We start from the raw sequence: 19,437 nt of genomic DNA, 5'->3' as shown, positions 1-19,437 counted from the left end.
GCCTTAAAATGCTCTGTGCATCTTACTGGCAGTAAAATAATCTGTGCTTCACAGTAAGAGTATTTATTTATTTATTGCATGGAAAAGTGCAGCCATATGCAGCATTCCCTGATGCTGGCGCACAGGCTCTGGCAGACCACTCACATTCTCTTTGTGCTATGTCATCCACAGGACAGAAGAGAAGCCCTGCTGAGATCTGAGGTTATTGATAGACATCTCAGAGATCATTCTGTGGAGAGTGACTAGATTCTCAGCCAGAAAAAGGGTGAATCATGTCTTTGCTAACATAATTCTGAGTAACAGAACAAATTCCTCAAGGACAAGCTTCATTTTTCACAGAAACAACTAAAACCAGCAGCATGTACCTGGTACTTAACAGTTTCTTAAAATAACCCTGCCATCAGGAGATGGCAAATACAGTCTGATTCTCCATCTTTATTCCCAGTTCTGACCAAAAATGACCCTGTAGGCATGCTGCACAGAGACCAAAACCCATGAAGAGCCTGTAAATTGTTATAACTGGGGAAAAAATGCCAGCTGACACTAAGATTTTATTTTAAATAACAGCACTTCCAGAAAATATGGTTAAAGTGGCTTTTAAAACTCTGATCCTTTTCTGTTGTCAAAAAAGCTGTAAAAGTAAAATTTACTTTTCAGGCACCCAACATAAAAGATAAAGCAGATGGCTTTAGTGACTCACCTGTGCTAGAAAAGAAAAAGGAGCAGACTCCATGAACAGAGTAACCCAATTAAACTATTAAAAACCTTGCCATCCTCCTATGATGGGGTCTGCTTAAAAGAAGACCACAAAGCAGATATGCATCTCACCATATAATGTTCCCATGACATCGTGGATTGCAACACCAAATTTAAGTTTGCATTTCCTCAACACCAGAGGGATATGTTGCACAGCAACTCCAAAATACCCACTTGAATATTCAAAGGTGCTTTGCACCAAGACAAAACTATCCCAAGCCCATGGCTTCACAGCAGGTCTGCAGCCTCCCACACTCTCAGCACACTCACCTTCAAATCTGTGCACAACCTCCTCTAAAGGGTTTGAAACATTGGCCATTCCAAATACACATCTTTCCTAGCTTCCCCTGGGTTCTCAATACCTTTCTTATGAATTCACCCTTCTATGTAACCACAACCTTAGGGATGAGAATGGACTCCTATTAGCATTCATCTCCCAAATCCAATTAACATTGCTTGTCCAGGTGAGAACCCCAGACCTCCAATTTCCCCTAAGTCTAAACTGGCTGTCAGACACAACTTGGGCAACTGCCTCTCTGTTTAAAAGAAAATAATGGAATTTATTCATCAATTACCCAACACTCAATAAATACTCTACTGCTCGATTTATTTTTAAGAATAAATTGAGGGGAGTTATGAGGCAATTGACTGCCAACTGCAAAATACCCATCCCAAGGGCACCTGTTGAATTTGAAACACTAGCTAGCACTCAATTCAAGCAAAGTTTTGTTATGTTTCTAAGCTTCTAACTGATTCTCACATCTCTGTCACTTTAAGAAACTCTCCACCTAAATCAACATTTTTAGACACACCAGTCAAGATGGCAGTGTTGAAAGGGAGGAAGGAAGGACAATTTAGAGCTTTTTCTGGTCTTGTGCAGAGTTGCAGAAGATGCCATTGGTCTTGTAACTCCTTCTGGATAACAAAAAGTTTAGAGTAGATGTAGATGGCTCACAATTCCATTGTATGTCTTATCCACTGTGCTGGATTATTCTGCAGACACAGAGTTAAGTGTTGGTGATGGACGTCACCAGCACTCAGATCCTTGTCTTCTCAAATATAACTGCATTCTGTTAATGAAAGCTAACAGCTGGAGAGGCAAGGATGGGGGAACAGATATAAGGTTTCTTGCTTGAAACTTCATTATTAATCTACCACTTTTACTATAATTTACTGAAAAATTAAGAGCAACTTTGAGATCATTGTATAAGGTTTTTCCAGTATTCACTAACTGCCGCCTAGAAAGGATCTGAGTGAAGCAATATGGACAAGCACCTTTCCTGTCAGCACTGAGTTAGGTTGGATTTAAAGACATTCAGGTCCCATAGCTGTGGTGTGGAGAAGCTCCTTTTTTCCCATTCTTGTCACTTCATTCATTCTCACTACTGTCAAAGGCATCCTGTGACTGCATGAGATGAAGAACTCACCACTTCCCTTGGTATTTTTCCTTGAGCACTGATAAAACATATGACTACAGATTATTGTTATCTTTTCTTGTATGGATTAAATAAAAATGTAGTATTTGCTTTGCCCCAGACATGAAGTTATTCAAATTATGCAACCAAAACCCATCTTTTCGATAATTTAAACAGCTGAAGCAGTTTAAATGCTACCATATAAGTAATTTGTCTGTCTCTTCAATTGTTTCTGGTATTCTTTTTTTACCTGTGCTCTAATTTTTTTTCATATTTTTCTGGTTGAGAGCAGCATTGAATCTTTGGTGTCTGACAAGTTCAAAGCAAAATCACACTGCTACACTTCTAGGTCTCCCCAGCTATGTTCCAGTTTCATGTTGCAATTAATCATTAGCTATAAGCCTGCTGTGTGTTTTCCAGCTGCCATGTTTTCATTTTTGCACAAGACCACCAGTTTTGATCCACTGGCAGATTTTATCCATTTTGTATTTTCTCCTCTGTATTATGGATACACTGAAGATTGCCAGCCAATGGCTCAGTGCAGAGTGCCTTCTTAAATAATTTATTTGATAATAATTCTCCAGGGATGATCACTTTTTCAACGAGTTTTATAAGATTCATCTCACACACAGACCTGAATCTATTTAAAACACATTCCTTCTTGCAGTGCTAACTTCAAATACCTTGCCAGACTCAGCAAATGACTTTACAAAGCCCAATACACTCCATCATGCAAATCTTTTGCTTTGGTCATTAGAAACTGTATCAAAGATGTATGTAACTTCTGTTTAACAATAACATTCCATGCATTCAGCATCATGCTATCAGAATTTATAGCTTTATATTTTTAACCATCATTTGATACCTGTATCAATTTCACTATTATTTTATCCAAGACCTAATTTAGATCAAGTATTTTGTTTGTCTGAACACAGTGTAACACTTTTCTTAAATATTGGCAGAACATTAGCACACTTCAGTTTTCTGAAATGTTCTCAGTTTTCAAAGATTTATTTAAAATTAGTATCAGAAGGACAAAGACATTCTCAGCTTTAGAATTTCAGGACAGAAGTCAGCTTTGTCTGGTGATATACGAAAGCAATGAAAATGTCTTGAATTCTTTCTATTTTCTCCTCTTACAATTCCTGTTGATCATATTTTTCCTCTTTAATTGGTTCTGTAAGTTTGCTACCATGGGCTTAAACCAGAGACATCCTTTCTTTTCTGACAGGGCAAGTTAGCTATGTAGTCGATGCAAATCTCTTCAGGGACTACATCTCGTTTTTAATAGTACCCTCCTGCTCAGCAACATTGAGTTCATCCCCTAGGGCAGCTGTGTACAGGAGAATGTTCCATTGTTTTCATGATAAGGGTTCAAAGTTTAGGGCTTCAGGATGGAAAAGTTGCATTTTTGCTTCTTGATCTGTTATCATTGAAGCTTTTTTGTACATAACTGTTAATATAAGTCTTCATCATGGCCCAGATAAGATATATGTTTAATATGAGTTGTTCACCCTCTGCAGCTATTGTATTTGCCTGGTTGACCTATTTTTGTTGAGGGCTTTATAGAAAGGAGGATTTCTTTAAAGGTCTGAAATTCTTCGTCTAATATTGATAGGAAAGAACAGCTCTGAGGCTCTTATGTTGCATTCTTTTTGAATACAACATAAGATTTTAAGCAACATCAGTCTATATTTTAAGCCTCATTTTAAGCCTAAACTGTTGGTTTATATAGTATGGCTCATCCAAGAACATTCATTAAATAGAACCTGATTTGTAACTCAGACCTCTAAAAATCATAAGTTTTATCAGTATTATTTTGTTAACTTAAAGCTGTTGCTCCATACAGGACTCAACTTGTGAGATCTGCATATGCCTTCAGTCACTACAGCAAAATAATAAAACCCAACCTCCTTCTGAAAGCAAATGTGCATTTTCAACTGGCTGTCTACATAGGCAGAAAAAGCAAAGATGTTTCAGAATGGAAAGAAAATTTCCAAAGAGGAGGGAATCCTCTCAGATGTCTGTTATAGTGAAATCCACTAACCAGCACCAACTGTGTCCCTGTAAGGAAACAGCCAGTTGCTCCAACGGAATAGTACAACAATATGTGAGCCGAGGAAGCTGAGCAATCAGATTGTCTGGAAGCACTTGAAAAAATGCAGGGAGGAAACCAACAGAGACAAAATAACAATCATGATGAAAAAGTGATAAAAGATGAGGGAAATTATTCACACTGTAAACTGCTGAAATTCAAAAAAAGAATTTGCAAAGCCAAATGCTGAGGGTGGTGATTACCATAGTAAAGGACCTGTCTTATACTAACTGGATCCCTGCTGCCCTTTCACTTGAGTGTCTCCATTTGGCCCTGGAATGGTCCCACTCAGCTATGAAGAAAACTGATGCCATCTTCTTTTAGTCCTAAAACAAGCTGTCCTTAATGCAAATGCATATCCCTACAGGAAACTTGGGTGTGACCTGCAAAATTCAACCTCTGAATTAAGTAGCCAGTCAGTGCGGGTCTGCCTACTTTAATACAGTGGCCAAATGAAGCCCAAAGCATGCCTTCACAGATCTCATTTAGCTCTCTAGGAAGTCGTATGGCCTCAAAAAACCTCCTCCACCTACAGCTGCCTGTCGTATGCTTTGAAAAAGACCAATGTTTCTCTGACTCCATTGGCCCTTTTGTCCTCTTCGGGTCCTCTTGGATTTCTGTTCTCAATTCCCGCTCCTGTTATTGCATGTCCCAAGCAGAATTGGTCTTTCTTCTAAGAAGGCAGCACCTGGAGACTAGTGGGGATGACACCTTCACCCCCTCCATCACCTCTGGTACCACTGCTTGCCAGTGGCCCCTTCTCTTCTCTTAGGCTTGCCCTGGCTCTGAGCCTGTGCCAGGAGCGTGGCTCTGGGAGAGATCTGGTAGGCACCGAGAGCAGCTTGACAGGGCAAAGTCAGTCACCTCTAGCTTTTGGCTGTAGATGCTCTGCATGAGCAAAGACAGAGTTTCTTTGTTTCAGGAGCTAAGGACTTGGCAGACAAGATAAAACGTCTCAGATAAAGAACTTATGTCAGTCCCCATTTGGCTGTTTATGATACTTCTGAATGTTTTGGCAAACAAACCCTCTCCTCAGGACCTGGAAAGCAGCTCCTTTACTTTGTAGTGCAACCTGCTTTGTTTCCACAGGTTGCCAGTGACCTAATCATGGTGAAGGCTAGTATAAATCTCTGACCTGGCCAGCACATCACTGCAGCCTGCCAGTTAGATGTCTTCACTTCATACACAGCTTTCTGTCTTAGCATTAGAACATTTTACCCTGAAATGAGATTTTTACCTGGTGAGCTGGAAAGTTCTGGGCAAATTTATCTGCGGCTTCACCTGCAGCCTTGCTTTTACTGTCAGAGCCAAAACTCTGAGCTGGATTTCTGTCTACTTGATAGCTCTTAATTCAGATGATAGCCCAGAAGACATATTGCAATGCTCTGGTGGGTCAGCATGATTGATTTCAACTGAGAACAAAGCATACCTTTCCATACTTTCTAGACGATCAAATGTTTACAGTTACTCAGTTTGATTAACAGCTGCAGCCACGCTCAGCCAAGCTCAGCTTAGAAAAATTACACAACGTGTTCTGTTTACAGCTTTAGCTGAACGGAGGCAGGAAAGATAAAAGATTTCATTTATGAACTACTGATATGTTGCGTAAATCTGGCTCAGGAAGCAAAATATCAACAGCTGTGAAGCATGGGATTTTTAATTCCTGGACAAACCCTCATGGTTGTTTTTCCAGTGACATGGCCAACTCACAGCCCTGCAGCTGTAAAGGACTTCATTAATTCTCCAGAGCATTCTGAAGGCAGGTAACTTAAAGCATCAGATTAACAAGAACATACTTAGAGCATAACAAGATTTGAAAAAAATAAGGCCTTAATCAGAAACTGTTGAGCATGAAAATAATGTTTTTGTAAACTCTGGGATTTTTAACACTGATGTTTCTTCCTGTACAGTTAGCGAAAGATTAACATGGAAGCAGATCGTCATCCAGTACTTATTTACTTCTGCTAAAATTCATATGTAAATCAGACAGGAAGACCTCTAAGACAAACCGTTATCTGCTAAAAGAGTTAAATTTACTGAAATTTAATTTTTCAACCGATCTAAGGACTAAGTTGTATGAAATAACTGCAGGTGACTGTGTTTATGAGTCATCTGTACCATTTCACCTATTCAAACATACTGTTTATTTACACACACAAGTAGTGCAAAAAATTTTAAAAAACCCTATTACAATTCCTATATTTAGATAGAAACAGAATGAACAATTAACAAAACAGACACAAGACTTGTGTACAAATTATTGTGCAAATCTTGTTAATGCAACTTTGATTTGAAAAAAATGCAGTGCTGTTTTCACACTGTGCTTCAGGTCTTAAATATGCCTGGAGAGATGGCAATCTGCAGTGGGAAGGAGAAAGGTGACTCCAGATAGTGAGTACAGTGTCCTGCAGCCAGGAGTTTGGTATAGCCATCCAGGCAGTGATTTCTGCCTGAAGGAGAAGTTTGGCACACTGTTCCTTCTTGGTAAGAGATTTCAGGACCTCTGTGTGCTTACTAATAGCATGTTTGACAGACCCATCCAGGAGAGATACCGCTCCTTCTCTACCCCCAAGGACCTCAAAGGACCTGCCTGGACTCCTGTACCAGCCATATCCCTCCTCCCTCTGTGCACCTCCACTCTGGTGGAAAACAACCGAGCCCACACATCTGCACCAGGGGCCAGACTCATAAAGAGCTGCCAAAGGAAGGGGAAGTACGGAAAGAGAACTGTGGGGACCATCAGCAGTCTTCCATAGCTCAGCAAATCAAAGGTTTCCAGGCTGCCAAGCAGGTCTAACAGGAATTATAAAAAATACGTGCATGACATACAACAAAGGTAGCAAGAAGAGAGGAGAGTCCAAGAAAAGTGAAATAAAAAAGTCCTTGAGAAGAAGCCAAAACAGTAAGAGGATGGAGGTTCAAGAAGTCTGTGTCTAACACCAATAGTATTTCTGAGCATTTGTACAAATCAAGCTATTCTTACCCCATCTTTCATTTATTATGAAGGAATTGAATATCAGAAGAAAAGCATCATGAAAAACAGGACGAAAAAAATAATTTTCAACATTGCTGCAATATGTCATTATTTCATCTTTCTATCTGGCTTCTTAGATCATCAATGCAACCCGAAGTTCAAAGTTAACAATATGTGTAATTTTGCTAATAAAAATTTTATTGTGCAATTTTGCTAAACACAGCTGGCAGTAATGCCTTAAGATGAAGGGGGAAAAAAATCCCATTAGAGTCCTCATATTTATGTATGTGTGTCTGTTCTTGAAGAGACGTTGCCAGAGAATGCAACTGGGGCATCGTGAGTCAATAATCTTTTATATTCACATGATGTCCCTTGGGACTATGTACGTTCTAGCACAAAGCCACATGTTATGTGATCCTGGAGAATAAGCATTTAATCATTAGTATTATATATGGCCATGATTTTGTTTTGATAGATCAACTGAGCATTGTTTGCATAGCAAGCACCATGGAGTCTACATTTCAAGCCAAGTGGCTAAACAGAGCAGTACTGTTTCCCATATGTTACGTGAACTTCATTATCACCCTCCACATTTGGAACTGAAAGCTACATTCTTTTTTTTGCATGCATTGCTTTTTTGGCATTTCATATTTAAATCTTCAGAAAGAACGTAATGGCAAAAAAATTTAGGAGGATGTCTTCTCATCAGCTTTTGAGGACAGAGCCTTGAATAACAAGATATTCTCCCAAACAGAGGGAGCAGAGCCCCACTCTTCCAGCAAGGAACAACACAAGAATTTCCAGAAAGCAACATACATCCATTGTGCTTTGCCTGTATTTTAGGGCAAATCTCACATGACTTTTCAGTACTTGGGACATCCAACAGACATCCCACAAATCTGTCATAGCCTTATCCCAACTAACATTGCAGGCAGAGACCCTGCAGACCACTAGGACAAGGTGTCAGTGCTGCGGCTGGCTTGTCCCAAAGACTGGCTCTCTGTTGCATGGAGCATGGCAATGGGCTGAGCCAGTCCTGTGAATCCCCTGTGGTCTGTGATCTCTGGGGAGAAAATAGGGAGATGATTCTGGAACAACGTAAGAGACAGGTTTTGAATTGCAAGCAATTGACTTTAAAACTGCAGTCGGGCTCAGGGAAAGCCTCTCCCACTTCCTGCTTTCTTCAGTGAAACCAAGTCAATACAATTTGAAGCTGTGGTTCTGCTATTGAATTTAAGCCACTGGAATACAAAGTGATCTGTCAGGTCTAGCAGCTGTGCAGGGGGTTTCACTGAGAAATTATACTTCTCACAGCCTGGAGATTCCATGCAGTTGCTGCGCATTAGGATGCATCCTGCATTTCACTGGGACTTTGCCAGTCAGTCTAGTTGTAACCTCATCTTCTAATTGAAACCTTCATCAGAATGATAAATGGTTTAACAGAAAATTATTTATGGGACAAAAATATAAAAACCAAAATCTTTTGTTCTTCTGCAAATACGCATTGGTAGTAAGAATGAGCTGATGAGTGTAGTCTATTGGTCTATTGCCAGCCTAGAAATTCAGAATTTCAGACCATCAAAGAGAACACTTGTAGATAGAAAAGCAATTAACTTTTTTTTTAACTGCTTAAGGGCCAGCAGATTTTTATTCTCTGAAAGAGTGGAGTAGCAAGACATTTTTCTAAGCTAGATTTCTAAACACATCCTGTCAGAGCAAATGAGCACTCTAGTTCTTAGCACCTTCAAATACTGTACATTCCTGGAGTTTGTTGATACAGGATGGTTAACTAGCTCTGGTGGAAATTTTTCATGGAGACAATTTCCCATGAGAAAAAGAAGAAGGTTGGCTGCTGTTTTGTCATTTCAGCCCAGCTATACTTTGGGGTCCTGATTTCCCTGTATGCTTCCTGGCAAAGGATGTGTTTGAGGTCTTCACTTCTCTCTTTTAGCTCAGGTTCTCCAAGTAGATGCTAGGGATCTGGAGGCCTTTGGATTTTGCAGGTGGCAGAGGCTACTCCAGGTGAGTAAGGAGCCTCACCAGGTCTCCAAGCTTTTCTCCCTGACCATAAGGGCCAGGGCCAAGCAGTGGACTCCATGGTGAGCTCCTTGCCCATTCAGTAATTTTGATTTTCAGACTTCCAGGCTCTGCTGTTCTTTGTACTGCTTGGGAATAAGAGTAGGTATTCACTATCTCCTAGGCCTCACCTGGGACCATGGGGATCCCCTTCCCAGTTATCTGTCTTGCCATCTAACCATCTTCCTACGATCCTTCCTATTATGAACAACAAGGATATGGAGGCAGGCAGCCTGTCTGCCTACAAACCAGACAGGAGGAGCAAGGAGAGCAGAACTTCATTTTTTCTTTCATGAAGCAGAATTTCCTGGAAATCCCCCCATGTTTGGAAAAAACTCCAAAGTCCACCCTTTGACATTTTGTCCCTATTTAGAACAAAGCCCTTTTAACAATAAAACTTTTCCTGGGAAGAGATTTTTATTTTGTCAGCACCACGGATGGGGCTATTTGTTAATTCAGTTTCAGATGGGAGCCAGAGACATATTCACTCTCCCTCTGAAGAGTGCACACAAAGGGCGGGCAAGGGAAACAGGAGCTAAATGTGACTGGAGCTTTGAATTTCTGCAGAGCTCTTTTCCTTAAGGAAAAAATTCCAAGGATATGTTTTGAAGCCTCAGGCATTTCATTTGAGTCTTTTTTTACTCAAAGTAAAGGACTCTAGAAGAGTCCTTTTTGCAGTGAATGGCAAATTGCAAAAGCAGAGGCGGACAAGTATCCAACTTATTAAGGGTCAAGAGTATCAGGAAAGCTCAGAATGTCTTTTTCTGACATTGCATTTGAATCCAAACTTTTATATTAGGAAGTTTTTCCAACTGAATATCAGTGAAGGAGTTAGGATAGGGAGGAAATGGCTGTTACAAATAATTTCATTTTGTTTATTGTTTTTATAGAACTATCTGTTTTCTATAATAGTGAAGGTCAGTTTTATGGGGAGAACTCTTCAGTGGGTTACCTGATGCCAGAGTCCCATGAGCCTGGATTCAGTATTATCAGCAAAAAATCCTTCTGTTTTGGCTATAGCTTTTGCTATCTCATTCGGCCTTGATGAAATTTGGCCTTGATTAAATTAGTCACCCAGGCTTATTTTCTGAATATCATTTCTTGTGCTCCATTTAGAGAAAATATAGGCAGTTTATGTTTGTAGGGAATCTCTTAGAAGGCTGGGAATGAAGGTCTTGTATTTTTCACATAATTTGCAACCTACTGGAAAAAGGAACTTGGAAAAAGCACTACAGGAAGAAACCTCACCCTTCTTACAGGTTTCCCTTTGGGAGAAAGTTATTTCCCTTCCTAATTATATTTTATATGTGACTTCTTAAGTAGTGTATTACCTACACAATAAATATGAAATTCATAGGGATATTGCTAGGTGTTAGGTACCATTGTAATTTATTTAACTTTCCAGTCTGTCTGCCAAAAGACTGTGAAGGACGATGATGGTGTGTGTATATTATGATATATATAATGGGTGTGCAACTTCATTATCCTTAGTGGATGTCCACACTTGGAAGAAAAATGTCTTAAATCTCCAGTCTCCTCCACCCAAACTATGTTTCTTTCACATCATCCTTACAGTTTTTATTTCAGTCACTGGATGTTAGATTATTCTGCCTTTTCTTAGCACGCAAACCATTTTAATAGGTGCCTGAAAGTGAGATGGTAAAGATTATTTGTATTAAGGTATTAACTGGCAATCTGGAAAGTACAAATACATAAATATTTCTAAAGAAGAATAATAAAAGCACTTTTCTCTTGCATAAAACATGAAAATTTTTTACCACTACCTTATTACATAATTTTGTTTCCTTTCAGTGCAGCTTACTATCCTGAGATAAAAAAAAACAATCAAACAAAAAATACTGTGAATGAAAAAGCCTTTGGATGAGTGAACTAAAAAGGTAATATTCATTTACTGAATACCATAGCTACACATCATGCTTCACTTGAATATATTCACTGTTATGACTTCATGGGTGGGAGCAAAAAGGAATAGTGTGTAAAATGAAATGTTCCATTATGTCAGACCACTGATGACAGTGGTTTAAACTAGAGAAGAGAAAAAAAAAACTCATTGTAACTGTGTTTTTCACAGCCCAGGATCACACAGGGTGGAAGGCATTTCATTCATTTTTTTTTCAGCTATTATTTCTTTTCCTCAAGATGTCTTTTTCTCTATGATTGTGGAGGGTGTGTTTTATACTCATTAGGTCAAGTTCACCCCTGGTGCAATCCTAGCCAAGTGCGTGGCATTGGTCCAGGAACAATTTCAGACTCTGGTCTCCTTTTTTGGGAGATTGCTACTACCTGAAACCAGCATCCTCCCCCAAGGCCTGGCTTTGGGATTGGTTAGTCAGCGTGCACAGACGTGAGGCAATGCTTCCTACCCAGGGATTGGCAGCTGCCTGTGAGCCCCATCTACAAGTGGGTAAAACGACACTTCTGGGCGTTGTGGGAGAGTAAACTACACACAGACATCTCTCTCTACCTAAATGAGAGCTTAAATGATAAATTTAGGGGCAGGTGTTGCCCTGGGAAAGTAAAAAGCAGTTCATCCAGGCATTTTGGCAGACCTCTGAGCAACAGCATGAAAGCAGAACCACAAATACAGTATTCTGTGGTTACTTTTCACAGATCACATTACAAGACAGCTCTAGGATAAGTCTGCCTTTACAGACCCCACAGACAATTGGGAAGTACTCAAACAATATTCCAGTGAACCCTTAATTTGAGCCTGTGTTTAAGATATAGCTGCCTTTTCTTATTTACTCCTTCCTTGTGGCTTAAAACAATGGAATGTGTCAGGAAGATCTGGCTGTGCCTAAGCTTACTTTCTCTAATTGCCCCAAGCTGAAAGATGCTGGGTGATGCTGGTAGATGACTAGAAGTCTTCTTTCATGTACAGACTTAAAAAATGTTTCATTAGCACTTTAAGCCTAATGAGACTTAGACCTTTGAACTCCTGTCCTGTTTTTAAATTAAAACAAGGCACAGAAAAATCAGGTTAACTTTTATCCTTTGTTTTTATTCCTATTAGTTGTCACACGGAGAGCCTGAAACAATGAAGAAATTGCTTACGTCACACATCTTTCATTTCAAGAAAATTGCATAATAATTTTCTTCTCCTAATTCAACTGCTCAGACACATATTATGCAATCATATCCAAGCTCCCTATCCTTGACACAGCTAATGAGAGAAACAGGAGCCAGGAATATCCAGTAGGTCCAGTAGGCTCCTGAAGTGGCACAATGTAGCCTTTAAATGGAACCTGCATAAAACATCAGAAAATGCCATCTTGAAGGTGAGAATAGTAATAGTTTGCTATTCCTTCTAAAAGTTCCTAATTTGCTGAGGCTGAATCAACGCAGCCAAGCAGAAGCATTTATTGCTACCTCACTACAATGACTTCGGAGGGAAGTCAGAGATTTAATTCACCTTAATTCTATCAGTGCTAATGAGGAACCCTTATTTGAAAATGATGGGAGAGATTCAGTGTAAACCAACCATAAAGTCATTTTGGCCAATGTAGCTGGTCCTTTTCCAGCTGTCTTGCCTTTCTCACAGCAGGAATGCTGTAACTGTCTGTTCAGAGAGGTGATAAATGCCCCAACCTTGGAATGAGGCTGTGTGGGGCTCTGAGAAACCTGATATAGTTGAAGATGTTCTTGCTCATGGTTGGAGGTCTGGTCAAAGTTCCCTTTAAGGTTCCCTTCAGCACAAACTATCCTATGATTTGTATGAACCTCCTTGAACCTAAAGGGACAGTGAGGCCAACAGCGTTTCAAAGCCCATGCCTTCAGATTGAACTGAAATGACTGCACATCAACGTGTGCAGGATTGGTTTTTTACAGCAGACCCTTAGCTAACCAGGAATCTTTCCTATCTGGGACTTTCTAATTTCAAATAGCTTTGTCTGTAAACCAGAAACAGAACATATAAACAGTCAGGTTAGCCTGTTAAAAATACAAAGATATGGATGGTGCTTCTCTGAATACACCCTCATTACTTTAACTCTTTAGTCATTAAGTGCAACCTCCTGTGTTCTTCTATCAAAGATACCTCAGAAGGATTATGATTATGAAAATTCTAGTGATTATGAAAATTCTAAATATAATAAGATGGTAACACACTTCACAACATTTTTCCTCCTATCTGCCATTAGAAAATCTTCTTTCAAGCACTTAACTTTGCCAAACTTGAAGTGTGTCAGCTAAAGTTTTCCATTCTCAAAACCACAAGCATTCAAGAATTTATGAGGCATCCAGGGGGGATTTCTTTCTTAAGATGGAAAAAAATTATAGTGAATTTCCACTTGAAAAGTTCTAGTGCCTCTGTGGTAGGACAGATTCTCTGTCTCCCCTGAGGGAAAAAGGGGTTAACAAATTCCTGGGCTGGGGAAGAGCTGCACATCTACAAGGACTGTACAGATGAATGTCTCTATTCAGCATGGATTGATGATGCTGTGGTCACAGACAAAATGCCCCAAAGAGTTTTCTGTCCAGAAAAAGTCCTTGATAAAAGTAAATAGAAAGCAGCATACAGCTGAGTCTCACTTTAAGGAAAGAGATATAGTACATTATATTTGGAAGAAGAGTTCCTCCTTCAGAGATCAAACTAGCTCAAGATTAGGAGGGGTTTTGAGGATACATACTGTCTGACTAGGTAATAATAGCAGTTAGTTCTAGAAGGTAAGACATCTAGAAAATGGAAGTATTTCCCTTTCATTTCAGTCCAGTGGGGATTGTGACAACAATCCATGCTTACAGCAAGAATTCATAGTTTTTCTAAGTGTGTCCTCTGCCTTAAGCCTGAGAATATCATTCTTCTGTCAAAAAAAGTGGTACTTTTTTTTAAAAAAGTCATAATTGCAGTTCTTACCTCTTTAGCAGATATTCAACCTCTCTGAAGAGTCAGTCACAGTAAGTTGCAACCCATGGCTCAGAAACACTTTACTTGCAAATACAGCTATGGCATATGTTCTGTATTTGACAGTGAATCTTGATGTGGAATCCACAGCATGTGGATGAGAAAATTAGCTAAAATAAGTTTGAAAAAGACCATCCTGAGGATCCCTGTGGGGGAAATTAAAACTTAAATCTTGCTGAAAATTTGTGAGTGTAGTATATCAGCATTTAGCTGCAACATAGAGGATTATTTCTTGCTTAATCTGATTTTGAACTGGAAAGGTATTTAAAAGTATTGAAGTGGGTTATTCCACATTTTCTTTGATAATACAAAACCTGATTCTGATATTCAGAATTCTTCTGAGTATGATCTGACTGCACTACACTCCTATAGTCATTGATGAGATCACTGTGTTCTAGAGAAGAGGAGAATACCTGGATATTATACAGTGTATCCTACCACTGTTTGATTTTGCTCAGCAAAAAATTACTAAATACTTCACAAAAGAAGGCTCAATGGAAACTCAGCAGTTTATAGAAATAACTTGATATGCTTATACTTAATATCATATGCATAAATTAAGGACAGCTAAAAAATAAAACATTCTTTACAGTGCTGAAAATGATCTGGCTTTACTGATTGGTGTTAAAGTGGAGGTAGGGTAATAACTCTGATTTTTCTTTTTTTTTTTAATAATCTGAATAATAAATTCTGTTCTGGGAAATTTAACTTTGAAAAGGCAGTACAATTTTTCAAGGAAAATAAAAACTCCATCTCCTTTCACCCATCACTTACATGGTTTCTACTCTTAGCGAAAGTCAATGATGAGTGAGAATGTCTAGCCAAAAAAAAAAATAGAGGTTGTCTAAAAACTGTTTTCTAGGAGCAAGATAAGTAACCTAGGAAGAATACAAGAAATTAACTTTTTTTCTGATAATTTTATTTTCATATTATTTTAACATTTTTGAAAATATTTAACAGTTATTTAAAAGACAGAAATAGTTTCTTTTAAAGAGAAGACATTTGTCACATATTCCCTAAGAAATTTACAGAATGTGGTATAAATCGTAAACCGGCAAAATTCTGATGTCAAACAACATCCATGCTGATTCCAGTAACCCCAAAGAAGTATAACAGAAGGACAAGAAGTATAACAGAAGGACTCTCATGGTATTTCAGATAGACATACAATCCTTCTTTCCATCAGGTTAACTTAAAAAATTGTCACAAGCAGATATAGTTTTAAAAATGGAACACTTGTTATTTTACTTGAATTTTCAGTCTAGACTAAAGTGGTCCCTGTCTAGCAAAGCACTACAGAACGCACCTAACTACAAGAACCCCAAAAGACGTTTGAAAGCCACTTCTGTGGTGATTTGCTAGAATGAAGTCAGAATGAATAGTCTCCTCCTTTTTCGTGATCTTTCACCCTTATGTTTGCAATAAAGATAACACACTATACAGCAGAAAAACTTGAGAACAGCTTGAGGAACTTCCTGAAAATAACATCAGAAGAAAACTGTAGTTTAAAGGGGAACAGTATGCCACTTGCTTCTGGCCAGTTACCAGTCTCCTTTCTCTCAGCAAGTCATTATTCTCAGAGTACCACGGCCAAAGCTCCACAGGTTGGCAAGTATCAGGGTAGAAACAATCGGAGTTTGCCATCCAAGGTGGCTGTGGTAAGCTGCAGTTCAAAAGAAAAGAACACATGGCTTTAATGAAGATCTTTCCAGTAAGCAGTTTGCTTTAGAGCAACAAACCGAATGAAGATCGTTAAGATGATATTTAAATTACTTCTATGGTAAGAGGTCCAGGATTCATTAAAAAAAAAATAACAACCCATAGACTTTTCTCAACCAAGCTAATCTGAAAATTCCATTTCACTTAGATTTTTCTTTTCCAACTATTTTCAAATTTGTGTCAACATCCGCTAACACATCAACAGTCTGTAAAACTGAAGCATATGTTAAAACCACATAGAAAGTCAAACAGACTTCACTGTGTATGACTCAAGAAGAGAATATGGAAGAAATAAGAAAATGAGCTGGAATAAATGAAGACGGAAAATACTGTGAATTAAATCAGGCATACCAACAAATACAGTTTTCTGATTTTTATTGGTGTTAAGTGTAGAGTAAGAATTTCCTTTGTAAGAAAGTATGTTGAAAAATTTTATGAAGAGGCAAGTCTTGAAGACATGCATAAAGAGCCTTCAGCTGCATTAGCTTTCTTTTACCAGGCTGAGAAAATCTTAATTATAAAATAAGAGGCAATACTATTTTCTGCACTTACTCCTACAAACAAGCACTTGAAAACCTGCTGTATCTCAGAATGAAAGGACAATCTACAAATGACACCACTTACTAGTCATTAAAAATTCAAGGTGTTTAGGCCTTGCATATTAGGATTTACAGTTATTTCTCACTAGTGATAAAAAATCTGAAGGGCTGGAACCAAACAGGCACTCATGCTCTGATCAGTTCATTTAGTTAACTTTTTGCAACCTCATTTTTCTTGATCTGTTCTTTCTTTGATACATTGACTCATTTGTTTTATTCCTCTGGATAAAGGGACTCTGTGGTCAATAAATTATCTTCTTGGGTTTGTATTCCCTTCTTTAATATCTCCAATGATCAATTTTTCTAATCTCTCATAAGTGTTATCTCCCAAGACAGTGACTTATATTCCCTTATTTTTATTTTTCTCTCACTTAAGTAACCTGAAAGTATAGAATATCCAGAACCATACAATCTAATTTCTCCAACTCTACTTTTTACAGTTATCTAAGATAATAACATACTTCCAAAGGCTTCTAATATGTCTCTATCTACCTCTGCAACTTACTACTGTGTTTTTATTTAACCCCAGACAGCAACTAAGCACCACACAGTTGCTTGCTTACTCACTCACTCCACCCCAAGGGGGATAGGGCAGAGAATCAGAAGAATAAAAGTGAGAAAGTTTATGGGTTGAGATGAAGACAGTTTAATGGGACACAAAAGGAAGAAAATAACACCAATGTTAATGATAACAATAATGATGAAAGAATTATAATACACAAAACAAGTGATCACAACGCTCACCACTTGCTGACCAATGGCTAGACACTTCTCAAGCAGCTGCACTAAGCCAGCTTTCCCCTCAGTTTATATACACTGAGCACATCATCAAATGCTCTAGAATATCCCTTTGGCCAGTTTGAGTCATCTGTCCTGGCTGTGCCCCTCACAACTTCTGTCCTTCCAGCCTTCTTGCTGGCAGAGCAGGAGAAGCTGAAAAATCCTTGACTTGGTATAAACACTACTTGGCAACAACTAAAACATCAGTGTGTTATCAGCATTATTCTCATACTAAATCCAAAACACATCACCTACTAGGAAGAAAATTAACTGTGTTGCTGCCAAAATCCGGACATACTGGAAAGATGATGTAAATATAAAATACCTAAGTAATGTGTCCTTTCTAAAATTTTTAGTCATTTATTGTGCGCATGAAAAAAAAAGAAAATGGTTTTATTACTATTTTATGTTATCAAAAGAAAACTAATGTAACCTGAAAAATCAGAGATCTATGCTATAATAGGAGATAATATAGCAACCCTGTTTAACTTTCAACTTAAAATAAAATAATTTTAAACAAAATTAAGTTTTACAAGACCAAAAGAGGTCATCTTGTCCATCCTCCTGCTCCAGATGCAACTACAGAAAACATTAGATGAGCTTAGCTAGGCTTTGTCTGGCTAAATCTTGAAAATTTTAAATGAAATTTCACAACTCATTCCAGTGTTTAAGTGCCTTCTAAGCTGTCTTTCAATTTTTTTCCTTAATGTCCAACCTGACCTCAAAAACTGCAATCTGTGGTCAATCCTTCTGTGATATCTTCTGACAGTACTGAAACACAGCTTGGCTTCCACCTACCAAATGCATTCTCTACACTGCTATTACATTCTGCTTCCAGGATCCTTCTGTTTTCAATGACCATAAAAAAATATCTTTCTACTCCAATTAACTCCACCTCCACACTTTTGATAGCACTAAACCCATCACTGAATTGGCTGAACCAAAAATGCCCACCTCCTGATTTTAAGATCCCTCTTTGTTGGTCATATGCTCTAAACTGCTGTTTCTCAAGTCCTTCTCCTTCCTTTCCCCCTTCTCTTACTTTTTCCACCTGTCTTCCTTGGCTGTTGATAAAATGAGGTTGGTCTTTGACTGAACCATGCTGAATTGGAAGGGTCTCACAGGGATAACTGAGTTCAACTCCTGGTCCTGCGCTATCCCAAAGAGTCACATTATGTGTCCAAGAGCATTGTCCAAACGCTTCTTGAACTCTGCCTGATTTGTGTTCAGGCAATATAGAAATTTTAGCTAATAGTGTAATAGCAATATAATAACAGGAGAAAGCTAATTGCAATTTGTATTAACACAGATAATAAGAGTTACTAAAAATCTAGCCTGTAGGACCCTTGAAATTCCTGATTTATCACACTTAAGAGCTATTAAGATTGATTAATAGTGTTCTCAAAGGTATTTAGAATCCATAGAAATCTCAATAAGATTTCTTTTAAAATTTTAACTTATGCCAATATTGCATTTCCAAATAATGCAACCATGTTATTTCATTCAAACCCCTCAGCTCCCAAACATACTGCTCCAAAACTGTGTTTAACATTATACTTGAAATCTCTACAGTAGTTAAGTCAATCAACTACCCATCATTAAAAAGGGAAAAAAAAATAAAAACAAACCAAACTCCCAAACTAATTATGTCTTACTATTATGTATTAAAATCTTGGCATCAGTCCTGTGAATAATCTGGCACCTATGTAAAGGCTTCTTATGGGACAAACACTAGAATGTTATGGAATATTATGAAATTTCTATATCTATATATATATAGATATATATGAGGGAAGAAAAGACCTTCAAGAAGGACAGAGTACAAGATTGAAGTTCTCGGCATTTTGAGCTTTTAACAAAAAAATTCAAGCTTTTGAAAGTAGCTATGACATTTGACTCCAGAATGGGGAGGAGAACAAGTTCTTGAACACAGCTCTCTTCTACTTCATGGGCTGCACAACATATAAAATTTTATTGGATATTTAAGCTAGGCCAGTGACATGCAGTGTTGGAAGGCTGTGAGTTAACAGTATGATTTTCAAGATATTGTCTACTGCATTACCTTTTATATTAACACAATGTATATATTTTTCTAGAAT

The 19,437-nt window shown here is 38.2% G+C and overlaps 1 protein-coding gene across 5 annotated transcripts in view; it reads right to left on the bottom strand.

Annotated features, from left to right (window-relative positions):
• Positions 1 to 19,437, bottom strand: part of WDR27 (WD repeat domain 27) — a 177,687-nt gene that overhangs the window by 73,334 nt on the left and 84,916 nt on the right. For 3 of the 5 annotated variants that reach the window (XM_064413927.1, XM_064413932.1, XM_064413928.1), the window contains one exon: positions 15,138 to 15,903. The exons of the other annotated variants lie outside the window; for them this stretch is intronic. In XM_064413927.1, coding sequence (XP_064269997.1) covers positions 15,856 to 15,903 — 48 coding nt within the window. In that variant the 3' untranslated portion in view covers positions 15,138 to 15,855. Of the gene's footprint in view, positions 1 to 15,137; positions 15,904 to 19,437 lie in introns of those variants that run through there. 5 annotated transcript variants of the gene reach the window in all.

This window comes from Passer domesticus, chromosome 3 (assembly GCF_036417665.1).
Source record: "Passer domesticus isolate bPasDom1 chromosome 3, bPasDom1.hap1, whole genome shotgun sequence".
NCBI lineage: Eukaryota > Metazoa > Chordata > Aves > Passeriformes > Passeridae > Passer > Passer domesticus.
Note: the sequence above shows the minus strand (reverse complement) of the source record. Positions and strands in the feature narration are given on the sequence as shown.